We start from the raw sequence: 24,035 nt of genomic DNA on the forward strand, positions 1-24,035 counted from the left end.
TTTCCTCAGTCATACTTACGTTCAATTTGGGCTTCTCCAGTTTCTAATGTTTCCAGTCTTACATTAAGTTTACCGCATATCAGCGAAAGTTTGTAATTTAAAAAAAAATCCTCATGAAAAATTGTTAGCATTTTGATGCAGAATGCTTCCAATATGCACATTTTTGCATGTGGTTTTCCTTATTATAAGGGACGCGGGTGGTGCTGTGGTCTAAACAACAGAGCCTAGGGCTTGTTGATCAGAAGATTGGTGGTTCGAATCCCCGCAATGGCAGGAAGGTAAACGGCATTTCCATGCGCTGCTCTGGCTTGCCAGAAGCGGCTTAGTCATGCTGGCCACATGACTCGGAAGCTGTCTGCGGACAAATGCCAGCTCCCTCAGCCTACAGAGCGAGATGAGCTCCGCAACCCCAGACTCATCTGCGACTGGACCTAACGGTCAGGGGTACCTTTACATTTACCTTTCTTTATTATACTACATAAAGGGTAAAGGGACCCCTGACCATTAGGTCCAGTCGTGACCGACTCTGGGGTTGCGGCGCTCATCTCGCTTTATTGGCCAAGGGAGCCGGCGTATAGCTTCCAGGTCATGTGGCCAGCATGACTAAGTGAACCAGAGCAGCGCACGGAAACGCCATTTACCTTCCCACCGGAGCGGTACCTATTTATCTACTTGCGCTTAGACGTGCTTTTGAATTGCTAGGTTGGCAGGAGCAGGGACTGAGCAACGGGAGCTCACCCCGTCACGGGGATTCGAACCGCCGACCTTCTGATCAGCAAGTCCTAGGCTCTGTGGTTTAACCCACAGCACCACCCGCGCTCCTATTATACTACATATGTGTGAGTTATAGCCACATATCATAGCTGTCAACTTTCCCCTTTTTTTAAGGGAAAATGCTATTTGGAATTAGGGAATTTCCCTTAAAAAAGGGAAAACGTTGACAGCTATGCATCTGTGGGCAAATTTTTCCCTAATATACACATTTGGGAATTTGAGAGTTGCAGTGTAGGCGTCGGAGAAGTTAAAAAAGAAGTATGTTTTAGTTTGGTATTGTTAAACTATGACACTTGCTGCAACAGGAGGCAGTGATGGGCGCCAACCTGAATGGCTTTAAAAGAGGATTGGACAAGTTCACGGGAGAGAGGGCTATCAATGGCTACTAGCCAGGATAGCTCTGCTCTGCCTCCACAGTTGGAGACAGCAATGGTTCTGAACAGCAGTTTCTAGAAACCACAGGAGGGGATAGGGCTCTTGTGCTTGAACCCTCCTTGTGGGCTTCCCATAGGCATCATTTTGGCCACTGTGGGAACAGGAGGCTGGACCGATGGGCCACTGGTCTGATCTAGCAGGCTCTTCTTGAAATGTTGACCATTTATATGTAATAAAACATTTCTGGGGTGCTGTTTCCTTAGCCCCAGTATCATTTTATTGTGCTACGAGAGCAGCGTTCCTCAACCGGGTGCTCTCCAGATGTTCTGGAATACATGGGATTTGTAGGCCAAGCATCTGAAGGGCACCAGGTCGTGGAAAGCTATAAAAGGGCAGCACACCCTGTATCTGAAGGTTACTGAGGCATTTTGCTGCGATTTTATTTATTTCTTTTTTTTCTCCTATGCCTGCTAGATTTTGAAGAAATCATGCATTGAAATCTTGGCTGCGGAACCTTCTAGTATATGTGCAGGAGGTGAGTTTAAAGCTGATTCTTCCAGCATTCGTTGCTACATATAACCGTGTTTCTTCCTCGTCGTTCCCTGAGGGAAGGCAGATGCCGGAGTCGGCCATCTTTTGGCTCTCCTTGGGAAATTTTCCAGACAGAGCTTGGCTGGGAATGCTAGAAAATTCCATTTGTTTTATGTCTGCTTCTATGGAGTGATCTTGATGGGATTTGTATTCGGAATGTATTTCAATCTTTTCATTTAGGCCAGAAGGGCTGTGAAATCTCACTTATTGTCTGTAAGGTTTAAGAATAGCTGTTTGTCAGCTGTCTTTCTCATGCAAGAGTCTTAGCCCATGTTTGGCAAGATAAAGGGCTTTGTGGTGTATTGCAGAGATCTCCTGGACATGAGGAAAGGATGGTTTAGATGCTCAACTTGGCAAAGCCTAGGAGGTGAAGCATTTCATCAGGGATGCGATCCTACCACAGAAGACTGATCTGTAGCAGGAGATTTTCTGTGTGAATATTGACAGGGGAAATCGCCTTGTTGTGACTTTTCCCTTTGAGAACGTAGGCACGTGAAGAGCCCCAAGAAAGTCACTCCTTTAAAATCTTTGTGGGTGTTTATTTGTGTAATTACCTTTTATGTGATCTCCTTTGTGAGATCTGCCTGAAAGGTGCTATCCAGTACAATGGCAACTTGCGCAAAGGTTACGTTCTGGTGATGGCGCAAAAATAAATATAACCAAACAAACCTCATTGGAACTGGCCCTGCACAATTATTCTTGCCTTCTGGAGCTGGCGTGCTGAATGGGCCTTGCCTTGCGTACCAGGCTCTGAGATGCTCCTGAACTGGTACTTGTATGCTCTCGTGAGAACTTGAGGCGCAGTCCGAGTTCCCAGAGCTCGTCTGAGAGCATCACAGAGCCTTGGAGAGCTTCAAAGCTGAGAAAACCCAGCACAAAAGGAGCTTTGCTGCTTTCCACATATATATATTTAATTCTTTATTGAAGAATAAAAAGTACTTTTTAACCTTATGTACTTTTAAACTTTTTGCGCAGTTTCAACCAGCTGGCTTTCATCCGCGCTAGTTGAAATCGTTCAAGTTCATTGTGCATAATATGTGGTTGAACTGTAAATACGTCAAATAAATAAGCAAATCCTGCTTCTGCCCAAGCGGTTGCTCCCCAGCAAGGGAGTTCCTCCACAGCCGGGGTGTGCCACTGCAGAGAAGGCCCTGCTCCTGGTCTCTACACACTGAGCTACACCCAGAGCCAGAGCCACTGTTAGTGTCCATCAGCTGATCGCTGCTGGGAGCATCAGGAACTTCCTCGTTCAGCCAAGGGCACTGGAGGTAGTGATTTGGATTCAAGGTGCTTCCGCCAGTGCTTTGAAGTGATTGGCTGGCACTGATCACCTGATGCACACACCCTGACTAAAAGGGTCCTGCCTTGAGGCCTTGCAGCTTTCCTCCTCCCCTGCCCCAAGGAGCACCCACCACCCTTCTGAGAAACTTGTACACAGACAGACATGGCCAACGGCGAGGATTTTTCTCCCCCGTCCCGGCTGGTGCTTACCTTCCACCTTTTTGCTGCATTGCCTCTTCCCCTGATGAGCTCACCAGCCTGCAGGGATGGATTGGCCTGGCCTGGTGTGCAGCTGATCCTTTTGGGATGAAAGAAATTGTGGCTTGGAGCACAGCCCAGATTCCTGAGTTGACTTGTGTGCTTTGCACCGCTACAGTGCAGGAGCCCCCCTCGAGGCGTGCGCTGGGAGAGGCAGTGAGTGGGCGGCATCCACGCTAAGAGCCAGCGAAACAGTTGATTCAGCAGAAACCAGGGTCACTTTTCCTGCAGAAGAGTTTGAAGCGATAACAGTTCGCTCTCCCCATCGCCTGTTTGTTCTAGTTTACGAGCACTCTTGCACACACTGACGGCCACGACTGCAAAGTGGAATCTGGTTAGAAAACTTTCCTTGCATGTGTCTTAGGCCTTTTCCTTTTAATATAGGTAAAGATAAAGGGACCCCTGACCATTAGATCCAGTCATGACCAACTCTGGGATTGCAGAGCTCACCTCGCTTTACTGGCCGAGGGAGCCGGCGTACAGCTTCTGGGTCATGTTGCCAGCATGACTAAGCTGCTCCTGGCGAACCAGAGCAGCGCATGGAAACGCTGTTTACCTTCCCGCCGGAGTAGTACCCATTTATCTACTTGCACTTTGACGTGCTTTTGAGCTGCTAGGTTGGCAGGAGCAGGGACTGAGCAACGCGACCTCACCCTGTTGCGGGGATTCGAACCGCCGACCTTCTGATCGGCAAGTCCTAGGCTCTGTGGTTTAACCCACAGCGCCACCCGCGTCCCTCCTTTTAATATAACTTACCCTTAAAAAAAGACCAGAGATTTTTCTACTAGGTATATTACCAACAGAAATTTTAAAAAACATAAGACCATTGTTCATGTATGCAATTACGGCAGCTAGAATACTGTGGCGAGAAACTGGAAAAGCAAAACAACACCAACAATAACAGAGTGGCAGATACTTATGATAGAGTACTTGCAACTAGCAGAACTGATGGGAAGAGTTAGAGGAGCTTTAAATCAGAAAGTAGATGGAGAATGGAGAATATTTAAGGAATATTTTAGACTATGCTGTACAAATAATACTATAGTCAAAACAAAAAAATTTTTTCCTTCCAGTAGCACCTTAAAGACCAACTAAGTTAGTTCTTGGTATGAGCTTTCGTGTGCATGCACACTTCTTCAGATACCAAGTGTGCATGCACACGAAAGCTCATACCAAGAACTAACTTAGTTGGTCTTTAAGGTGCTACTGGAAGGAAAAAAAATTTTTGTTTTGACTATGGCAGACCAACACGGCTACCTATCTGTAACTGGAAATAATACTATACTAGCAGAACTTGAATGATACCTGTAAGTAAAAAAACGTAATAATTTTTTTTTTTGGATTATATGAAAATAATATGATATAACATAAAGCTGTGCAAGAAAACAATGACAGCATAAATAGTATAATGAGAACGATTGGAAGTTTTAGATCCATAATTTTTATTTAATTGTTATTTGAGAAGATGCAGTTTCTTTTTGTACACAGTTTTTTCTTTTCTTTTTTCATCTTGACTTTTTTCCTTTCCTTTTTCTTCTTTGTTTCTGCTGTTAACGATCTTTTATGTTTATGTCTGTATTTTAAACCAATAAAGATTATTAAATAATAATAATAATAATAATAATAATAATAATAATAATAATAATAATATAAGGCAGGGGAGGGGAACCTGGCAACTTCCAGATATGGTTGGACCCCAGCTCTCATCAGCTGGTCTGGGCAGTGGTATGGGGCGATGGCAATTGTAGCTTAGCAACACCTGATACCAGTGGCACAGTGGGTCATTGCGTCTGGCTGTTAACCAGAAGGTTGGTGGTTTGAGCCCACCCAGGGACAGCTGTGGGCAGGATTCCTGCATTGCAGGGGGTTGGACTAGATAGCCCTTGGCGTCCCTTCCAACTCTTCAATTCTATTATTCTATGAAAGTTTGGCACCTGGTCCTAGAAGGCTGTGTAGTGTTCCTGTTGTAGTTGCCGCTGATCCTGTCCTGTGTGGGATTTGCCCAACTGTCTGTCCTTTGCAGACTCTCCCCAAGAATCCTTTTACAGGGTCAGTTTCTTTTGGAAGGCGGAGGAGGCCTGGAGATGTACGGTGGTTGCTTTTTCTTTTTCTCCTTAGTAATACATCAGATGTTCTGCCTTGGGGAGCATGGAGGCACCCAGAGAGCTAGAAGGGTTTCAGAATGATGTTGACAAGCCCCCAAGCATCTGGTCGGCCACTGTGGGAACAGGATGTTGGACTAGATGGGCCGTTGGCCTGATCCTGCAGGCTCCTCTTATGTGAGGCAAAAGATGAGGGAAATGATCAAGATGTAACTCCTGTTTATTTATTTATTTTTGGTGAGGGGGGGGGGATTCTAAGCATTTTTAGTTCTATAGTCATACCTCTTGTTACGTTCGGTTCAGGTTACGTCTTTTCAGGTTGCGTCCTGCGGCAACCCAGAAGTAACAGAACGGGTTTCTTCCGGGTTTCGCCGCTCACGCATGCTCAGACACTCAGAATGATGTTACTCACATGCGCAGAAGCGGCGAATCGCAACCCGCGCATGCGCAGATGGGGGTTGCGTTCTGCTCATGTTGCAAACAGGGCTCCGGAATGGATCCCGTTCGCAACCAGAGGTACCACTGTATAAGGTTGATTTGAATCTTCTTTGACTTGAGTTGTGATGGAAAGTATATTTTGTATTGCTGCATTTTATATTTAAAAGTAAAAAAAAAAAATGTTTCGAAAAAGAGAGAGGATGTGGTGCCTTTATTAGATGTGGGGAGGAGAACCAGTAATTCTCTGTCTTTCCAGAGTCATTCCAAGTGGTTGTGACGGGGAACGGCTTCCGCCACGCTCGCAATGTCGACCGCGTCCTCTGCAGCTTCAGGATCAACGAGACGGTCACTCTCAGTGAGTAGTTCGCTCTCCTCTCTGTCTGCATGCTCAGTTGGCTAATGCTGCTGGGCTTGGCTTGCTGTCCACTTCCATGATGTTTGCCCCTTCGCTTTGGGAAACCCTTGTAGACAGCAGGAGAGCTCCTGTGTTGAGAGCCAGTGTGGTGCAGTGGTTAAGAGCGGTAGACTCGTATTCTGGTGAACTGGGTTCACGTCCCCGCTCCTCCACATGCAGCTGCTGGGTGACCTTGGGTCAGTCACACTTCTCTGAAGTCTCTCAGCCCCACTCCCCTCACAGAGTGTTTGTTGTGGGGGAGGAAGGGAAAGGAGAATGTTAGCCGCTTTGTGACTCCTTTGGGTAGTGATAAAGCGGGATATCAAATCCAAACTCCTCCTCCTCCTCCTCCTCCTCCTCCTCCTCCTCCTCCTCCTCCTCCTCCTCTTCTTCTTCTTCTTCTTCTCCTGGTCAAGGAGCATAGCAGATGTTGTCATAGAATCATAGAGTTGGAATAGACCACAAGGGCCATCGAGTCCAACCCCCTGTCCATCTCCAGGAGAGGCAGGGATGGTGTTAGGTTGCAGCAGTATCTCCCAAAGTGAGCAGTGACACCCCTGGAGTGCTGTGGGATTCCCTAGGAGGCAAGGGGGCAGCAGCGGGGTGTTTGAGGTGTAAATGAGTCTCATGTATCTGGCCCCCTGAGACAGAGAAGTAGATGCTACCCTGCTTTCCATCTCCTCACATGACAAGGGACAATAAAGATCCAAGGCTAATCAAGTTATTTTGGCATCCGAGGCAGGAAACCCCACAAGCACCTCTCCTTTACCATGGCAACAATAAATTAAATAGCTAACAGTCTGAAGCCCCTCCACAGCACTCAAAATCAGCCTCCTGAGTTGGCCTGCTTCACTTGCTGCCTTCTAGGGAAAAGGCTCTGAGCTGTTGTTAGGCTGGGGTTTTATACTGGATTCATTCGTGTCATGTTTTATCATGTGAGTTGCTTTGAGTTTGCTTGAGTGGGAAGGCAAGGAGGACATAAGTTACTGAAACAGACAATAATAAGTGGCATTTTGTGTTAAAGTAAGCTCTCATGGTAACCAACGACTGAACCAGGAACTTCAGATTCATCATATTATGTAGAAGCTTTTTCTGACAAGCAAACGAGAAACTTCTGGTTTTGGGGTCAGACTCAGAACAGCCAGGTCAGGGGAATCACATGCCTTGAATATAAAATATAATATTATAAAGATACAACAAAAGGAATCTAGGTCTAAATCAGTGGTTCCCGAATTGGGCAGTATTGTCCCCTGGGAGGCGCTGGGATTTCCCTGGGAGTGGTGCTAAGAAGCAAGTGGGGGCAGGAGGGGAAACTGGAGGTGTAAAGGACTATTAGAGACTTTGAAAAGCTGGTCTTACTGGATCAAGTTCACCAGTTCTGTTGAATTAATTAAACATAATCATTTTCAGTGCATTTTGAATAGATATGCAATTAATTGTTAGTGTTTTGAATTTTGGGAGGTTATTATCTTCTTTAATGGGTTGTGCAGACTGCTATTCTGAATAATGCTTTTTATAGGGTGGGGGGCAGTGGCGATGAATTTATGGAACCGGGGGTAGGGCAAAAAAAAAGTTTGGGAACCATTGAGCTAAATCTAGAGCCACATATTTTTACAGTAGGGAAAGGCAGCGTAACCTTCTTAGATTTCTTCCAGAAAAATGTCCGCATCTCCTTTGTGAAGATGTTGGACGGAGTCCTTTCCCTAGTGTAAATTAGTACAGTTTGACACAGAGCTGCCTTCAAGTCTTAAACTTGGAACTCCCTCTCCATTCCTGCATTCTTGAGGCAGTGATGTGACTCTTGGCTGCTGCCGGCTTTAAAAGCTGAGCTGAATCAATTAGGACCTGATGGGAGCCGTATGTAGGTCACATCACATTCTTGATGCTTCTTTTGGTGCAGCTTCTCGTGGTGCCAGAGGCAGATAAGGCAAAGCCAGCAAGCCATTCCTGCTTCAGTTAGACCAGTGGGAGAGCAATGGGGAGGTTTTCTAAAAGCCACAGCGTTCACCCATGTAGTGAATCCAAAGGAAGTCATCGTACCACTCAATTCTGCCATGGTCAGACCCTGCCTGGAGTCCTCTGCCCAGTTCAAGAAGGAGATTGACCACCTGGAAGATGCTCAGAGGAGGGGTGACCAAGATGAAACAGGGTCTTTCTGAGGAAAGGTTGAGGGAGTTGGGTGCAGAAGAGAAGATTGGAGGTCACATGATAGCGTTCTTCAGACACCTGAAGGGCTGTCCCATGGAAGATGGAGCAAGCTTGTTTTCTGCCACTCCAGAGGGGACAGCCCTAATCAGTGGAGTCAAAAGAGAAGAAAACAGATTCCGACTCAACATGAGGAAGAACTTTCTGGTGGTATGAGCTGTTCAGCAGCCGACTATGTCGGAAGGTGGTGGACTCTCCTTCACGGAAGGTTTTTAAAGACGGATTGAGTTGCCGCCTGTCAGGGATTCTTGAGCTGTGATTCCTTCACTGCAGGCGTTGGACTAGATGACACTTGGTGTCCCTTCTGACTCCCAACTATGTGATTCTGTGAAGTTCTTGGTAAGGGAGAGAGCCCACTTTGTAACATTTACAATTCCAGGTGTGTGTGTGAGAGAGAAAGGGGTGGGGGTGGCTGGAAAAACATAGATCCACCTTCTTTCTTCCACGTGGAATTTTATCCCAAGTTGAAGATGAAGCATCTGCTGTCAATTTAAAAAGCTTAAGCACGACAGAACGGTCCATTAGAGAGAATGATATATATATTTTTTTGCCCCAGCCTTTTTCACTGTCTACACAAACAGCTGACCCTGTGACATAACTGCCTATATTATTCATTCGTCTCCAGCCCCGTGTCCCTCCACCCACTCACAACCCAAGGCTGTCGTAAGTTGCTTTGGCTCTCTGAATGCTTCGATGCAGAGCAGGGAAATAATAGCACGATTCCGGCCTGGTTTTCATTACAGCATGAGCAAAACACTTCTTTCCCATTCGCTGGGCTCCTGAGCAGGCGATTTTTCTGGCTTGGAGAATCCAGCACTGTCTCTCCGACTGCATTCTGACTTCCCCACAAAATAAACTTCAGGGTGTGTGTTTTTTTTAAAGGGGCTCTTTTGTTGGAGGAAATATTCCATGCTGCCACCATAGTGAGAGTTGGAAAAACGTCTGCGCCAGAATAAGCAAACATTTCTGGATGGTGTGAATATTTCCGAGGGTTGCATGACTGAAGATCCACTGGCAAGGAAGCAGATGATATGTAAAGATTCAAAGTGCACAATCCCTAAATTGACTACAGTATGACACATAAAACCAGCCACACTTAGGGTTCTCTCCAATAATAAATAAAAATAACCCAAGGGTGCAAGTAGTTTGACTTGTTTTCAAGTGGTTCACATGGACAATTGTTATTTATTATTGATTTATATGCCACTTATGTGCCTAATTGGCTTTTAAGTTTAACTATAAAAACAACACAAAATTAAAACACACAATGACAAAACCGTTAGCTCAGTTCCCTAACCAAGGACTCTTGAGTGAAATTAGTAGTCATGGAATAAAGGTAAAGGTAAAGGTACCCCTGCCCGTACGGGCCAGTCTTGACAGACTCTAGGGTTGTGCGCTCATCTCACTCTATAGGCCGGGAGCCAGCGCTGTCCGCAGACACTTCTGGGTCACGTGGCTAGCGTGACGAAGCTACCCTGGCGAGGCAGAGCCGCACACGAAAACGCCGTTTACCTTCCCACTAGTAAGCGGTCCCTATTTATCTACTTGCACCCGGGGGTGCTTTCGAACTGCTAGGTTGGCAGGCGCTGGGACCGAGCAACGGGAGCGCACCCCGCCGCGGGGATTCGAACCGCCGACCATGCGATCGGCAAGTCCTAGGAGCTGAGGTTTTACCCACAGCGCCACCCGCGTCCCATGGAATAGAGAGGTTCTTTTACGGATCAGTAACTGGTTCAGAAGCAGGAAGCAGAGAGTGGGAGTTAATGGATGGTTCCTATGTAGAAAGTGGAGTGCAGTTGTTTGGGACTGCAGTGGTGTTGAACTCAAGTCCAGCTTGCAGGCTTCCCATGAGCATTCATGGAGTCTGTCCGTGGCTACTAGGCATGATCTGCCTCCATCTCAGGAAGCAGTAATGGTTCCAGATACTGGTTGTTGAAAGCCACGGGAGGAGAGAGTGCTTTTGTTCTCAAATCCTCCTTGCAAGTTTCCCACAGGCATCTGTTTGGTGTTAGTGGCAAGGACAAAATATAGGTAGAAAAGGAGAATTCCCTCGATGTCAAGATCCAGATTTGGGGCAATTACTCTTCAGTGAGGCTCATCGCTGTCTAATTACTTTTTCAAATTTGGTATCCCAGTTTCAAATGCATCTTTCCAGGGAGCAGTCGGACGGAATGGTGGACACCAGTTTTTGTTTGTGCTGCAGAGGGGAGGAGGGGAACAGCCGAAGGATGTATTTTGTGATGAAGCAGCAACTGATGATCAAGCAAAAAGCGAGCCCTCCCCACTTGCCAGCTAAACTTGCATTCCCTTGGGAATGCCAGACTACAAAGGATGTGCAGATTTATTGTGGGGAAGGCAAAGAGAACCTTACAAAATCTTTTCAGGAAGTGAAAGCACAAGACCTTGAATCATGGCATGGATAAAAGAGGCTGGCTAAGGGACCCCAACCTGGTCCCCTCCAGATGTTTCCACCAGCCCCAGGCTGTGTGGCCGTAGGATACTGGGGCTGATGGGATGCAGTGGTGCAGAACAACTGGACTTTTGGGCTGGGGAAGGCTGAACTAAGCTAAGAGAAGGATAAACTAGAGACCTTGGGGTGATGTTCAGCTACATCTTACAAAGACAGCGTGGTGTAGTACATACCCTCTGACATTTCTCTGATGAAAATAGGGACGTTCCATTCCATAATGATAATTCTACTATTTGTACCCCACCCATCTTACTGGCTTGCCCCAGCCACTCTGGGCAGCTTCCAACATATATAAAAACATAACAAAACATTAAACAATAAAAAAAAATTCTCCAATGAAAATAAGGGACATCCTACGGACAAATGGGACATTCCAGGATCAAATCAGAAACCAGGATGGTTTCTCTAAATCAGGGGTGTCCCTTGAAAATAGGGACACTTAGAGGGTCTGGTAGTGGTTAGAATGTCAGCAAGGCCCTGCAAGACCAGAGTTCGAATCCCCACTTGGACATGGAGCTCACTTGGGCAAGTGAGCTCATTGCTTCTCTCAGCCTAAACTGCTTCAAAGGGTGGTTGTGGGGACTGAATGAGGAGGTAATGGTTGTGCATTTAATTCCCACAACAATCCTGTGAGGTAGGCTAGGCTGAGAGGCACTGACTGGGCCCCAGGGTCACCTCATGAGCTTCATGGCTGAGTGAGGATTTGAATCCTAGCCTCCTCCCAGGTTCTAGTCTGACCCTGCAGTCACTACATCACTGTTGCTGAGTGACTCTTAAAAATGAAGTGAGTGAAATGAAGTCGTCCCTTTTATGCCAGAAGTTTCTAACATAACTGGGCTTGGCTGGTGGACTAGGTATAAAAAAACAAAACAAAACCCCAACATTGTGGACTAGTAACTTGCAAGGTTGTGTTAAGTATTGTTGACATTGAGAAAAGTAATGGGGAAAATATTCTGAGCAAAGAAAGCCAAAATGACTGTTGCGAGATGTTATGTTTCTCTGAGGGCTTTTCCTGAGGTTACTGGGAATAAACTGGGAATGCTGAGCCAACCTTGTTATGCCTGGGAGCAGAAATGCCAAACTCATCCAGACTCCAGCCCAGCTGGTCTCCTTGCAGTCAGTCGCCAGCATTGTTTACTACAAGATGCTTTGGGTTCCTGCATAAGCATGTTGAGTAACTCAAAGAAAAGACCTTGTCGGCCTAACTCAAGAGGAAATGAAAAGCAGGCTTTGGGGCTAAAGTGGGATTAAGGCTGTTCTTTGGAATTGTCTAAAATAATCAAATAAGATTGTCAAGGCCAAAAGGTTAAAAAGATGCTATGATCCCTTCAGCTCAGCTGAAGATGGTTCTACAACCTAGCTTAGGTTTTTCTGCAGCAGCTGGATTTTGCTTTAAAATGGTCAAAACTGACCAATGCTGACTTAGGTCTTAGTCAAACACATGAACCACTGTGCAATGCTGGCTCTCTCTGAGGGACCCTTTCAAAATGGAAGCCGTGTTCAGAGGAAAGGCGAGTAAGAGGTGAAATGATAGATGTTTCTAAAATTATGCATAGCACGAAAAAAGTGAATTCCTCATAACACTGGAATTAATGAAACTGAATTTTGGAAGATTCCTGGCAGATAAAATGAAGTCCTCCTTCATGCAGGGCTTAGGAACTCCCTTCAGGAGACCGTGATGGCCACTAACACCAATGGCTTAAAAAGAAGATCAGACCAATTAATGGAGGAGAGGGCAATTGATGGCTACTAGTTGCTGGAACCCGCAGGTTCTGCCTTCAGGCTTCCTATGGACATCTGGTTACATACCCTCCAACATTTCTCCGATGAAAATAGGGATGTCCTAGTCCATAATAATAATTTTGCTCTTTATACCCTGCACATCTGACTGGGTTGCCCCAGCCACTCTGGGCAGCTTCCAACATATATAAAAACATAATAAAACATTAATTCCCTGCCAGGACAGACTTTACTCGTGTGCTCAAGACATCGATTCTAAAAAACATATTTTGCTGCACTGTGTGAAATACGAGCGAGCCAGGGCTGAACTGATACTACCCTTGCTGGTACCTTTCCTGGGAAAATCAGAGGCTCACTATATCAGGTTCCTATTGGAAGACCGGACAAATGCTAGAACATTAGAAGTGGCAAAAATTTTATCAGTGGTTGCAAGAACCAGTGATCCCTATCTTTTCTGATCTTTCTTCCCCCCCATATGATTTTTATTGAGGTTTTCCTATCATACAATAAGATTACAGTTACACAAGATACAAAGCAAGAGAAGGAGGAAATCGAGAAAAAGAGAAAGGGGAAAAAAACAAAGAAAGAAGAAACAGAGAAACATTAGCAAAAATTACAAAAGAGGGACTTCCGAATTTCCATCTGCTGGTGAAATTACTTATTTATAAATTATATATAAATATAATTTATTATGTATATGATTATTTAAAACCATTGGTCAATGCGAACAACTATCTGCTCCGCTTTCTGTTAAGCGGTATTTCCTCTATATTACAATGTCTCGGAGTAATTCATTTCCTTTTTTGGTCTTATTTATCTTTCAAGACTTGATTTATTGCCCATTTCTCTATGGGCAATAACAGACTTATTTCAGTACCATTGCCATCCATGGTGAGATTAACCTTCCATAGAAACAGGACTTTTTTTAAAAAAAGTTTTTTATTGAAAGATTTTCATGGATAACAAAGGTACCTATACCGTCTCTGTTTTCAGTTCATAGAGTCCTATCTGCAGGTCAGGTACATTCAGTGTGAGATGCTTCTGCCATAGGCATTGTGAGGTTGTGGGGAGAGTTTGGAGAGCCCGGAGCATGGCTACTTGCATTCAGGTGGTTGCAGTGAGTTTTGTTTGTGGGTGGAGGGGAAGGGGGATGTTGGGTCAAATCAGCCATATTAATTTGTCTTCTGTCAGTGTGTGGGTTAGGTTGTTGTCTTGTTGGGCTGTGTATGTAATGAAAGGGAGCCACACCGAGGTGAAGGCATCCTTTTTTGTTTGTCCCCGTGCAGTGGTCCATGTTCACTCCCAATAGGTCCCTCAGTATCTCCCCAGTGCTGCTGTTCTTCATTGTAGTCATACTTCGGGTTACAGCCGCTTCAGGTTGTGTTTTTTCGGGTTATGGATCGCCGAAACCAGAACGGGTTACTTCCGGGTTTCAGCAGTCGCACATGCACAAAAGCACGAAATTGCGCTTTGCGCATGTTTAGAAGTGCCAAATCACAACCTGCGCATGCACAGACACAGGTTGCAAACGTGCATCCCACACGGATCACGTTTGCAACCCGAGCGTCCACTTCAGGTTACATATGCTTCAGGTTACAGACTCCACTAACCCAGAAATAGTACCTCAGGTTAAGAACTTTGCTTCAGGGTGAGAACAGAAATCATGCAGCGGGAGCGGGAGGCCCCATTAGCTAAAGTGGTGCTTCAGGTTAAGAACAGTTTCAGGTTAAGAACAGACCTCCGGAATGAATTAAGTATTTAACCCGAGGTACCACTGTATTTGTCTTCTATGTGAGGTTTGTATGTGAGCCTAAGCAGAGATGTCTACCCCTGCTTTCTATATCTTATTGAGGATTTTGCTTGCTGTGCTGTATAGCACAGGAGGACCCAGGTTTGGGTGGAAATGGGTATATAACTGGCGATACATAGCTGGGGGGGGGAGAATATGTCTATTTCAGTTTGCTGTAAACTGCAAAAAAAAAGCACTGTTGCAGAGCACTGTAAGCATGATCTTTGGTAAAACAAATACAGTCGCCCCCACTTTAGTTGCCACCTGCAAACGTTGTTCTGCCCAACTCACATGCGCTCACATGCCTTTTCTGCTTCTCTTTTCAGATGAGAAACCATTCAAGGTGGAGGACACCTACCTGCTCTGCCCTGCACCTGTGCTGCGAGAAGTTGGCATGTAGGTTTGTTAGAATGTGGGACGGCTCTTACCTCTTTCTGTCTTTCTTCTGTTATGCATGTTTTCATTAGAAACCTCGAGATTTAGGGGTAAGGTTTTCTTTTTTCTATGGCAGCCTTATTCCCTTTTTAATAAAACCTTTTATTTTGTGGGCTTGTTAGGATTCCTTTTGCACCTTCGGCTGAAGTTGGTGCCATTGATGCTGAAATTAGGCTAACTGGGCTACCCAAAGCAGACCTGCAGCTCCACGTCTGCAGAGGCAGGACAACCTCTCTCTCAGCGCAGCTGCCACCGTCCCCTTTTGCTTCTTTGCAGTTGTCTTAGAGTAGAGCTTTGTACTCCTCAAGTGATAGGAAGTTTCTGGGTCAAAAACTTGCCATATTTTTCGCTCTGTAAGATGCATTTTTCCCCTCCTAAAAAGTAAGGGGAAATGTTTGTGCGTCTTATAGAGCGAATGCAGGCTGCGTGGCTATCCCAGAAGCCAGAACACTGAAAGGGATCGCTGCGCAGCACTCCCTCTTGCTGTTCTAGCTGCTGGCTTAGCTGCACGAAACCTCTTTAGGGCACAGGGAGCCTTTATCCCACTGCCCTGAGGAGGCTTCGCACGGCTGTCCCTGGCTTTTGCGGGAGGTGGGGGAAGGGACAGAGGGCTGCCCTTCTCCCTCCTCGGGGAAAAGCCTGCAAGCGCCGCACACACACTCCTCACGGCTCGTGAAAGGGAGCGCTGAGCAGAGCCTGGGGTGCATACAGGCTCTGCTCAGCACTCCCTTTAAAGAATTTTTCTTCCTTGCATTCCCCCTCTAAAAACTAGGTGCGTCTTATGGTCAGGTGCATCTTATGGAGTGAAAAATATGGTAAATTAAATCTGCTTCCTTGTGATGAGACTGAACTGGAAACTCTCAGTGTTGTTGGTTTTTTTTTGTAATGTCTATCTGCAAATAAATGTGTTCATTCTTGAATCCAGGCAGATGGGGCGAGTCTTTCCTCAGTTCCCAAATGATGGGCAAGCGAGCGGGTGGGCTGGGGCCGCTTGCGACATTGCATCCAATGGCACGTTCTTGGCGATGATGCCTGAGTCTGCCCAGCTGGAGGGCGGGTGCAAGACCCACCCATGTGCTCTAGGGCACAGAGCCACTTCTTTAAATCATGGTGCTTAACCAGACAGCCAAAAGTTGCCCTCATGCCGCCTGCTCCCACAGAGACAGGATTTCAAGAGTTGGAAGGGACTCAGGGCATCATCCAGACTGACCCCGCCCTCCAAACCCGCAACATCACATTTTCATGAGCTAGGGGGATTGTAAGTCCGTGCCCGGTTTGGGTAATGACTCTCGCCCTCCCTCCCTTTTTCTAGGGAAGCCGCTCTCCAGGTCAGCATGAACGATGGGCTCAGCTTCATCTCGAGCTCCGTCATCATATCCAGCACACACTGTGTAAGTGACCAGCTTAGAAATCCATCCTTGGGTATCGCTAAGGGAGCATCGAGAGCAATGGCTCTGCTTTGGCTACTGTTGACTTGAGTGGGAATGTGGGCTGCCTGGACTGCATGTCTTAGACACAGGTGTTAAATGCAAGGGGAGAGATGATAACGGCTGAAATCTGGCAAGTTTGCCTTTTGATGCTTTCATTGTTCAGTGACATTTGCTCCTGCTTATGTAATATAACCCTTCTAGGCTGAAGTCCTAGATGCACTTTCCTGGGAGTAAGACCAGTTGAATTTGATGGGTCTTCTGTGCATAGGAGTGTGCTGCTTAATTTGCAGAGCAGTTTAGGGAAGGGTTGGTCTGGCAGCTTCAGCTGGGTCCTTTTGGGAACCCCCTCCCTCGAAACAGCCACTTTAGCTGTCATTCTTGCACTGCAGGGGGTTGGACTAGATGACCCTTGGGGTCCCTTCCAACTCTACCATCCTTTGATTCTGTGAGCCCCTGCTTCAGTGAGCTCTTGGTCACTGGACTAGATGTGCTAGAGGATATCTGCAGCAAGGCTTATCTGGGGAGGCAAGGAGTGTTGAGGAGAATCAAGACTGGTCCGAGAGCCAGTGTGGTGTAGTGGTTAGAGTACTGGGCTATCGCCTTGGAGACCAGACTAAGCCATAAATCTTCCTGGGTGACAGTCACCATCTCTCAGTGGAGCCTGCCTCACAGGGGTGTTGGGAGGGTAAAATGGGAGGAGGGAGAACCATGTATGCCACCTCAAGCTCCTAGGAGGAACGTAACAACAACAACAACAAGATGATGATGATAATAATTGGGCACTACCTCACCAAGTTTTGTCTGCCCTCAGCCAGCCCCATCTGTCTGCCTTCTTAGAGCCCACCCAGGGGGCAGCCCTGCCTGTTAGCTTCTATCTTTCAGAATCAAATTACAAGAAATGAGATTCCAGCTAAACATTAGGAATAACTTTTTGAGGATAAGAGCTGTTCAACAGTGAAACGGACTCCCTCAGAAGGTGGTGGACACTCCTTCATTGGTTTCTAAGCAGAGGTTGGATGGCCACCTGCCAGAGATGATTTAACTGTGGTTCCTGCACTGCAGGGGGGTTGGCCTAGATGACCTTCTGGCCCCCCTTCCAGCTCTACAATTCCAGGATTCTGTGACACTCTCAGTTACCCTCAGCAGAGAAGGGGTCGGTGGGGACAAACCTGGAATTAGTTGCCCCTGATTGCCATTGGCTTTAGCTCCACCTCGTGTTGACCTGCCTTGGAGTCCCAAGAGGCACCAGACATTGCTGGTAAGAAAAGAATCGTGCTTGTCTCCCTCCCTGCCCTTCCTCCCCACTGGCCAGCCATCTTCCCACCCTCCTTTGGTCCCATCTGTACAATCATCATCCTGTACATTACGCATTTTGGCTGGAAACCGTCTTAGATGCTGGCCAAGAAATTAAGTATCCTGCACGGTCCGGGCCAACTGCAAGCCGATGTGGTCAAGCAGTTACCAAGCAGAACTTCCCTTGAAATTATTGGGTGTTTCGCCCAAGTGAGGGTGGCCAGATTGCTCCCAGAGGGTTTTGTACAGGCAAAGCTCATTCCTTGTCCCTTTCTGAATCTCTCAGACAAAACTGGTGCATGTTGTCACATGGATTCTCAAAACAAGAAGCTAAGTTATATAATACATTTGTGGGCAGCTTAGGGAGCTGCAGTCCCCAAACGCTGATGTGTGGGGATTAAAGAAAATTGGTGTGTGTGTGGGTGTGTCGTCATCTTCCTCTTTGAAACGCAACCAGCAAAATAGCCTGGAGTCACCAGGATCCTTGACATGATTAATGTATGTTGGTTTCCAAAGCTGCCATGCATGTCACTTTTTGCGGTGCTTGCAAAAACAAGGTGGTACGATTTCCTCTCGTTTTTTCCCTTTCCCAAAGTATATTAAATACTTTCAGTTTAAGCCCTTGCTGGTACCTTGATGTCAAAAGGGCCCTCTGCGCATCATTTCCTTGGGAAAAAAATCTTCTAGCAGCATGAAACGCTGCTAGAGGTGTGAGCTGGCTGTCGTACATTTGTGTGAACTGGTTTCCCTTTGGCTAAAGGACTTGGGGGCTAGAAGCCCACCTGTTCTGAGGCCTCGGGGGCTAGAAGCCCTCCTGTTCTGAGGCCTCTGATTGTGAATGGAAGGACAGAGCAGAGAGGTGGCCAGTTCTGTTGATGACAAAAGGATCTCTCCAAACCAGGTGAAGGGGCAGTAAAATGTCAGCCACTGGGCGAAAAGTCCTAACCACTTAATTTGCTGATGGCAGTGACAGATCAAGAAAGAGACTGGAGTGAAAGTGATTGATTTATTGAATTTATATACCACCCTATACCTGCAGGTCTCAGTGTGGTTCAAAATAACACTGTTGGTCCGTCTAGTAGCTGCTTTTCAGAGTTTCAGACAGGAGCCTAATCTGAATGCTAGATGATTCAGGGCAGATAAAAGAAAGTCCTTATTCATGCTGCGCATAGTTGAACTACAGAGCTTGCTGCCACAGGAGGCAGCGATGCCACTGAATAATAATAATAATTTATTATTTATACCCCATCCATCTGGCTGAGTCTCCCCAGCCACTCTGGGCGGCTTCCAATCGAGTGTTAAAAACAATACAGCATTAAATATTAAAAACTTCCCTAAACAGGGCTGCCTTCAGATGTCTTTTAAAGATAAGATAGCTGCTTATTGCCTTGACATCTGATGGGAGGTCGTTCCACAGGGCGGGTGCCACTACTGAGAAGGCCCTCTGCCTGGTTCCCTGTAACCTCACTTCTCGCAGCGAGGGAACCACCAGAAGGCCCTTGGCACTGGATCTCTCGGCTGAACGATGGGGGTGGAGACGCTTCTTCAGGTGCAGTGGTACCTCGGGTTACATACGCTTCAGGTTACATACGCTTCAGGTTACAGACTCCGCTAACCCAGAAATAGTGCTTCAGGTTAAGAACTTTGCTTCAGGATGAGAACAGAAATTGTGCTCCGGCGGCACGGCAGCAGCAGGAGGCCCCATTAGCTAAAGTGGTGCTTCAGGTTAAGAACAGTTCCAGGTTAAGTACGGACCTCCGTAACAAATTAAGTACTTAACCCGAGGTACCACTGTATACAGGACTGAGGGCTTTACAAGGGGATTAGGCAAATTCATGGAGTAGAGGGCGATCAATGGCTACGACAGTCATGTTCTGGCTCCACAGTCACAGACAGCAATACTTCTGAATAGCAGTTGCTGGAAACTGCAGGAGGGGAGAGGGATCTTATGCTCAGGTCCTGCTTGTGGTCAGCCATTGTGAGAACAGGATGCTCGACTTGATGGGCCATTGGCCTGATCCGGCAAGCTTTTCTTATGTTCTTGAGCCATATTCATTTAAAAGTCCTGGATTCTTTTTCCCAAGCAGCTTAGTGTAATTTCTGTTTTCTGCAGGGTTCCCCCCCCCCTCCTGTTGAACTCTTAGGAGCTGAATTCAGCATGAGAAAGACTATATAAAGTAGATCCTTGCAGCAGCAGGAGCAGCTCTGAAGGCTTGAATTATGCACCAGAGCTCTTATGTAAGAAGTCTCCTTGGGTGCCATGATATTATGTGGTTTTGCCTTAAACAATATTCTGCCTGTATTGTGATGCTCCAGCTGTGTTTCCTTCCTTTTCAGCCTTCATAGGGAGCAGCAGATTTTATTGCAGTGATTACCAAGTGATGAGTCAGGACATGCAGTGGTTTGGAGAGGCTTCATCAATCAGTCTCTAGGCTGCCAGGATCACTCCCAGGGCAAGGGAGCCTGAACTGAGCCTCTTTCCCCCTCCTTTGGGCCCTTCTTTCTTGGTTTTTGGTTGACTTGGATCCTTTTTCAACATGTCCAGTGTGGCTGCTGATTTCTGAGTTGCAAAACACTTTCCCTGCCTTTCCATTGGTGCAAGCCAGAACCACAATTAACAAACAATTAAACAATGATCATCCAGCAACTGGGGTGGGGGAGAGAGAGTACACAGTAAGCAGCAGGTAAAAACCAGTGTGCTAAGGCATGGTTGACTATTATTTGTTCCCTGCTAGGTACCCAAGGCCAGGGCCAGCCCACCCATGAGGGAAGGTGGGGCAAGTGCCTCAGGCAGCAGAATCCATAGGGCAGCAGATCCAGCCTCCAAGGATTGCATTGCCTGCTGATGCTGCCACTGCCTCAATGACGGTGACAGCTGCAGCAAGCTCCTTGGCCATGGTGTGCTGTCAGCGGACTACAGGGACTAGTAAAGGTAAAGGGACCCCTGACCATTAGGTCCAGTCGTGGCCGACTCTGGGGTTGCAGCGCTCATCTCGCTTTATTGGCCGAGGGAGCTGGCGTACAGCTTCCGGGTCATGTGGCCAGCATGACTAAGCAGCTTCTGGTGAACCAGAGCAGAGCACGGAAACGCTGTTTACCTTCCCGCCGGAGTGGTACCTATTTATCTACTTGAACTTGACGTGCTTTCGAACTGCTAGGTTGGCAGGAGCAAAGACCGAGCAATTGGAGCTCACCCTGTTGCGGGGATTCGAACTGCCGACCTTCCGATTGGCAAGTCCTAGGCTCTGTGGTTTAACCCACAGCACCACCTGCGTCCCTCACAGGGACTAGACCAGTCCCCGTAATGTTCCTGGTAAATTAGAGTATTAAAGTATTAGAGCCTGGTGCCACCTCCTCAAAGCCCAGGAGGCTTCTGCCTGGCTTAGGGAGGGAGGCGCGATGCTCATGTATGCAATGTCGGGGCCCCCACTATTGCCCTCGCAAGCTGGCACCTCTGGCCCTAACTCTTCCCCTACAAAACAATTCACTGCTCGCCACTGTTCCTTGGAGGCCAGATCTGCCATCTCCTCAGCAGTGCCCCCCGCCATGCCACCTCTACAGAGGCCTCTCAGCGAATTGGAGGCACTGCTGGTCTCCTTCCACTCTGAGGGAAGAAATGGCAGAGGCTGCCCTCTTGGCTCTCCTGGGCTCTGCGCCCGCCTGGTGTGATTGACAGCCTCCTCCATGACGGCCTTTGATTCCCTCTTCAATCATCAAGTAAAGGTTGATTTGATTCCCGCCCCCACTCCCTTGTTCCTGATGTAGATCTTCACTCTCCCCTTCACTCTCCTGGCAGGGAGAGGGGCGCCATTTTGTGGTTTGCCTCAGGTGCCAAAATCTCTTGGGCCAGACCTGCCCATAACTGCTGACTCCTGAAGCTGCCCCCTGTAGGGAGTTCAGTTTCCCCTGCCCCAACCCCATCAGATAGAGGATGTTTTAGTAGCAAGTGCCTAGAAAAAGTGGCCTGCCTGTGACCCGAATCGGGGAAATATTTGACTTTATTGCTGGAGTACAAATCTGGGGCTAGGGTTGGCGCAGGCAGCCCATAAATTCCTGATGCCTGTTGCTTCGCAAACACTCCCCCGTGGACAGTGTCCCTCTCTGGACGAAAGACAGGCACGTCCAGTCTGGCAAAACAAAGAAAAGAATGAATGAAATGTGTATTTCAATCAAAGTGGGCAGGGCTGAGATTTATTTTATAGCCAAGAGCCTTGTACGTGTTTCCACTGCTTAGAATGTTTTGGAAACTTTTTATATCCTAGAAGTAGCGCTCCTTTTTTCCCCTGACTGAATTTTGGTTTGCTCGTGAAACCTGATTAAATTTTTGATTGAAACAGAAATCTAGCCATTTTCAGGTTCTTGGCTGAAATAAAGTAAGGCAGGGTTTTTTGCTGGATCCTGCAAGGTATCCGGCTGGGGTGAGGCCACAAGCATGTTGAAGACAAATTGCATTTCAAATACAATGCTTGTGGGGTCTGGATCCTGCTGCAGGGCACTCCCCCAACACAAGGTGCTTTAAGAGCCGAAAATCCGTCAGCTGGGGTGGAAAACTGGTGCTGAGAGGTGTGGACGCTGGAAGTGTGCCAGGAATTTGGCTCTTGGGCCCAGCCCACTTGCCCAAGTGGCGCATAAGCCTGGCCTCCATTAGCTGTTTGTTAGTGCGCAATATGATTAGCCTTTCTCCTCGCCGTGTGGGTTTTGAGATTAGTCCCAAACCCTGCTCTGAGATCATTGGCTTTGAGTGATCCAGAAGGGAGGTGGAGGGCAGACTGAGCCCACGCAGGGCAAATGGATCCCCTTCACGGAGCTCCACATTCTTTTTCCATTCCATGTGCCAAAAGGACTCAGTGGCCAAAGGCGGCTGGCAGAAGGTGGAAAACCTTCTGCCATTGGCTGAGGAATTCTACTTATTGAGCTACAGAACTGATACACGACTTTCCTTCCAAACTGGAGACAAAAAATGATGGGCGTAGGAGAAGGATATCCAAAATGCTAGCATAAGAAATCTGCAGCCTGCCAAAGATTTAAGAATGGGCTCAGGGTATGGCAGATGGGTGCTGCTAGGACGTTAAAAGACTTGGGGTCCCAGGCCCAGCGAGCAAATGTGAGTAACCTTTGCTTGTGACTGTTTATAGGTATAGGTGCAGAATGAGGCTGGCTTTCCAAAGGAGAGTCATCTTGTGAGCAGAGTTTAAACAACAAATTTAAATTAAATATAAGCTGAATATTTAATCATCTCCTACCTTGCCCTTCATGTCCAACTGGCTGTGGAAGATTTAGGAACTTTGCACCCAAGAGGATAAACACGTTTTCTGCTGTAGATTGGCTTTTGCTCCAATTTAGCAGTAAACAGTGAGTTTTCCCAGGGAAGGTTGGGGGGGGAGAGAAAAAGACTGAAATATACTCAGAGTTGAGAGTGGATTTCATGCTCTTTATTCAGCTCATAATGGTGAGGAGAAATGGAAGTTCCCTCAGAATATCTGCTTTATATACATTATTTACACAATGGGCTCCACGTGATTGGCTAATTCTGGGATTCACCTGTAGGCCAATCAGGTTGCGGATTCACTTCCACCTGGAGCTGGATTGGATGGCTCCTGTGGACCAATCAGACTGCTGCGTTCTGGACCCTATTGTTCTTTGACCAATCAGACTGCTGCATTCTGAATCCTATTGTTCTAGGACCAATCAGACTGCTGCCTTTTGGATCCTATTCAACTCAGTACATAGAAATTTGCCTAGAAATCAAAGGAGAAATGGAATAAAACAGGGGACAAACAGGAGTGTGGATGAGCCCTCAGGGAACAATTGGGGGGTAGATGGGAATGAGGTATTTAGAACTATGGTGATTCTACGGACTTCAAAATGAGGAAGAGAAGAACAGAAAAAGCAGCAGCTCTTTAGGACCCCAAAGATTCCTATTGCCTGGGGTGCAAAACACCGTACTCATCAGTCCCAGCCATGATTTCGCTCAGTGGCTAAGAACACTTGAAAGGCAGGAGTGGCCAGAAATTGCTTTAAAGTTTTGCCAGCTTGTTTTGCTTTGCTGCTTGTCTCTCAGGAATTGGAATGGCTTGCTTTCTTCTCTTTAAAGGAAGACTCACAGTCCTCCAGCAGAAGCGGGGTCTAAGTGCCATGGACTTTCTTAATGTCCTGGGGCTCAGCCAAGGCCACATTTGGCCACCTGCTGCCACTAAACCCTGCAAACCATGGGAGCAGAGCTAGCTAGAATCTCACGAGTCAGAGATGGAGAAATATTTGTTTTTCTTAAGGTTTCACATCCTAAACAGAATCGCTTAGCAGTGCTGCTCCTTCCACATTCTCACTGAAGCCATTCTGTCCGTCTTGTCCTGGGAACTTGGAAGATATTTTTGGCACTATTTGGATTCTGGTAACACTCCTGTCCTCTGCTTCTGCCATAGAGTACGGCCACATATTGCATGGGGGGTTGGTTCCAAGA

At 47.0% G+C, this 24,035-nt stretch overlaps 1 protein-coding gene across 2 annotated transcripts in view; it reads left to right on the plus strand.

Annotated features, from left to right (window-relative positions):
- Window positions 1-24,035, plus strand: part of ANTXR1 (ANTXR cell adhesion molecule 1) — a 125,297-nt gene that overhangs the window by 41,584 nt on the left and 59,678 nt on the right. For both annotated transcript variants that reach the window (XM_053401380.1, XM_053401379.1), the window contains 4 exons: window positions 1,624-1,684; window positions 6,076-6,174; window positions 14,744-14,813; window positions 16,165-16,243. In XM_053401380.1, coding sequence (XP_053257355.1) covers window positions 1,624-1,684; window positions 6,076-6,174; window positions 14,744-14,813; window positions 16,165-16,243 — 309 coding nt within the window. The remainder of the gene's footprint in view (window positions 1-1,623; window positions 1,685-6,075; window positions 6,175-14,743; window positions 14,814-16,164; window positions 16,244-24,035) is intronic.

Source organism: Podarcis raffonei, chromosome 8 (genome assembly GCF_027172205.1).
Source record: "Podarcis raffonei isolate rPodRaf1 chromosome 8, rPodRaf1.pri, whole genome shotgun sequence".
Classification (NCBI taxonomy): domain Eukaryota; kingdom Metazoa; phylum Chordata; class Lepidosauria; order Squamata; family Lacertidae; genus Podarcis; species Podarcis raffonei.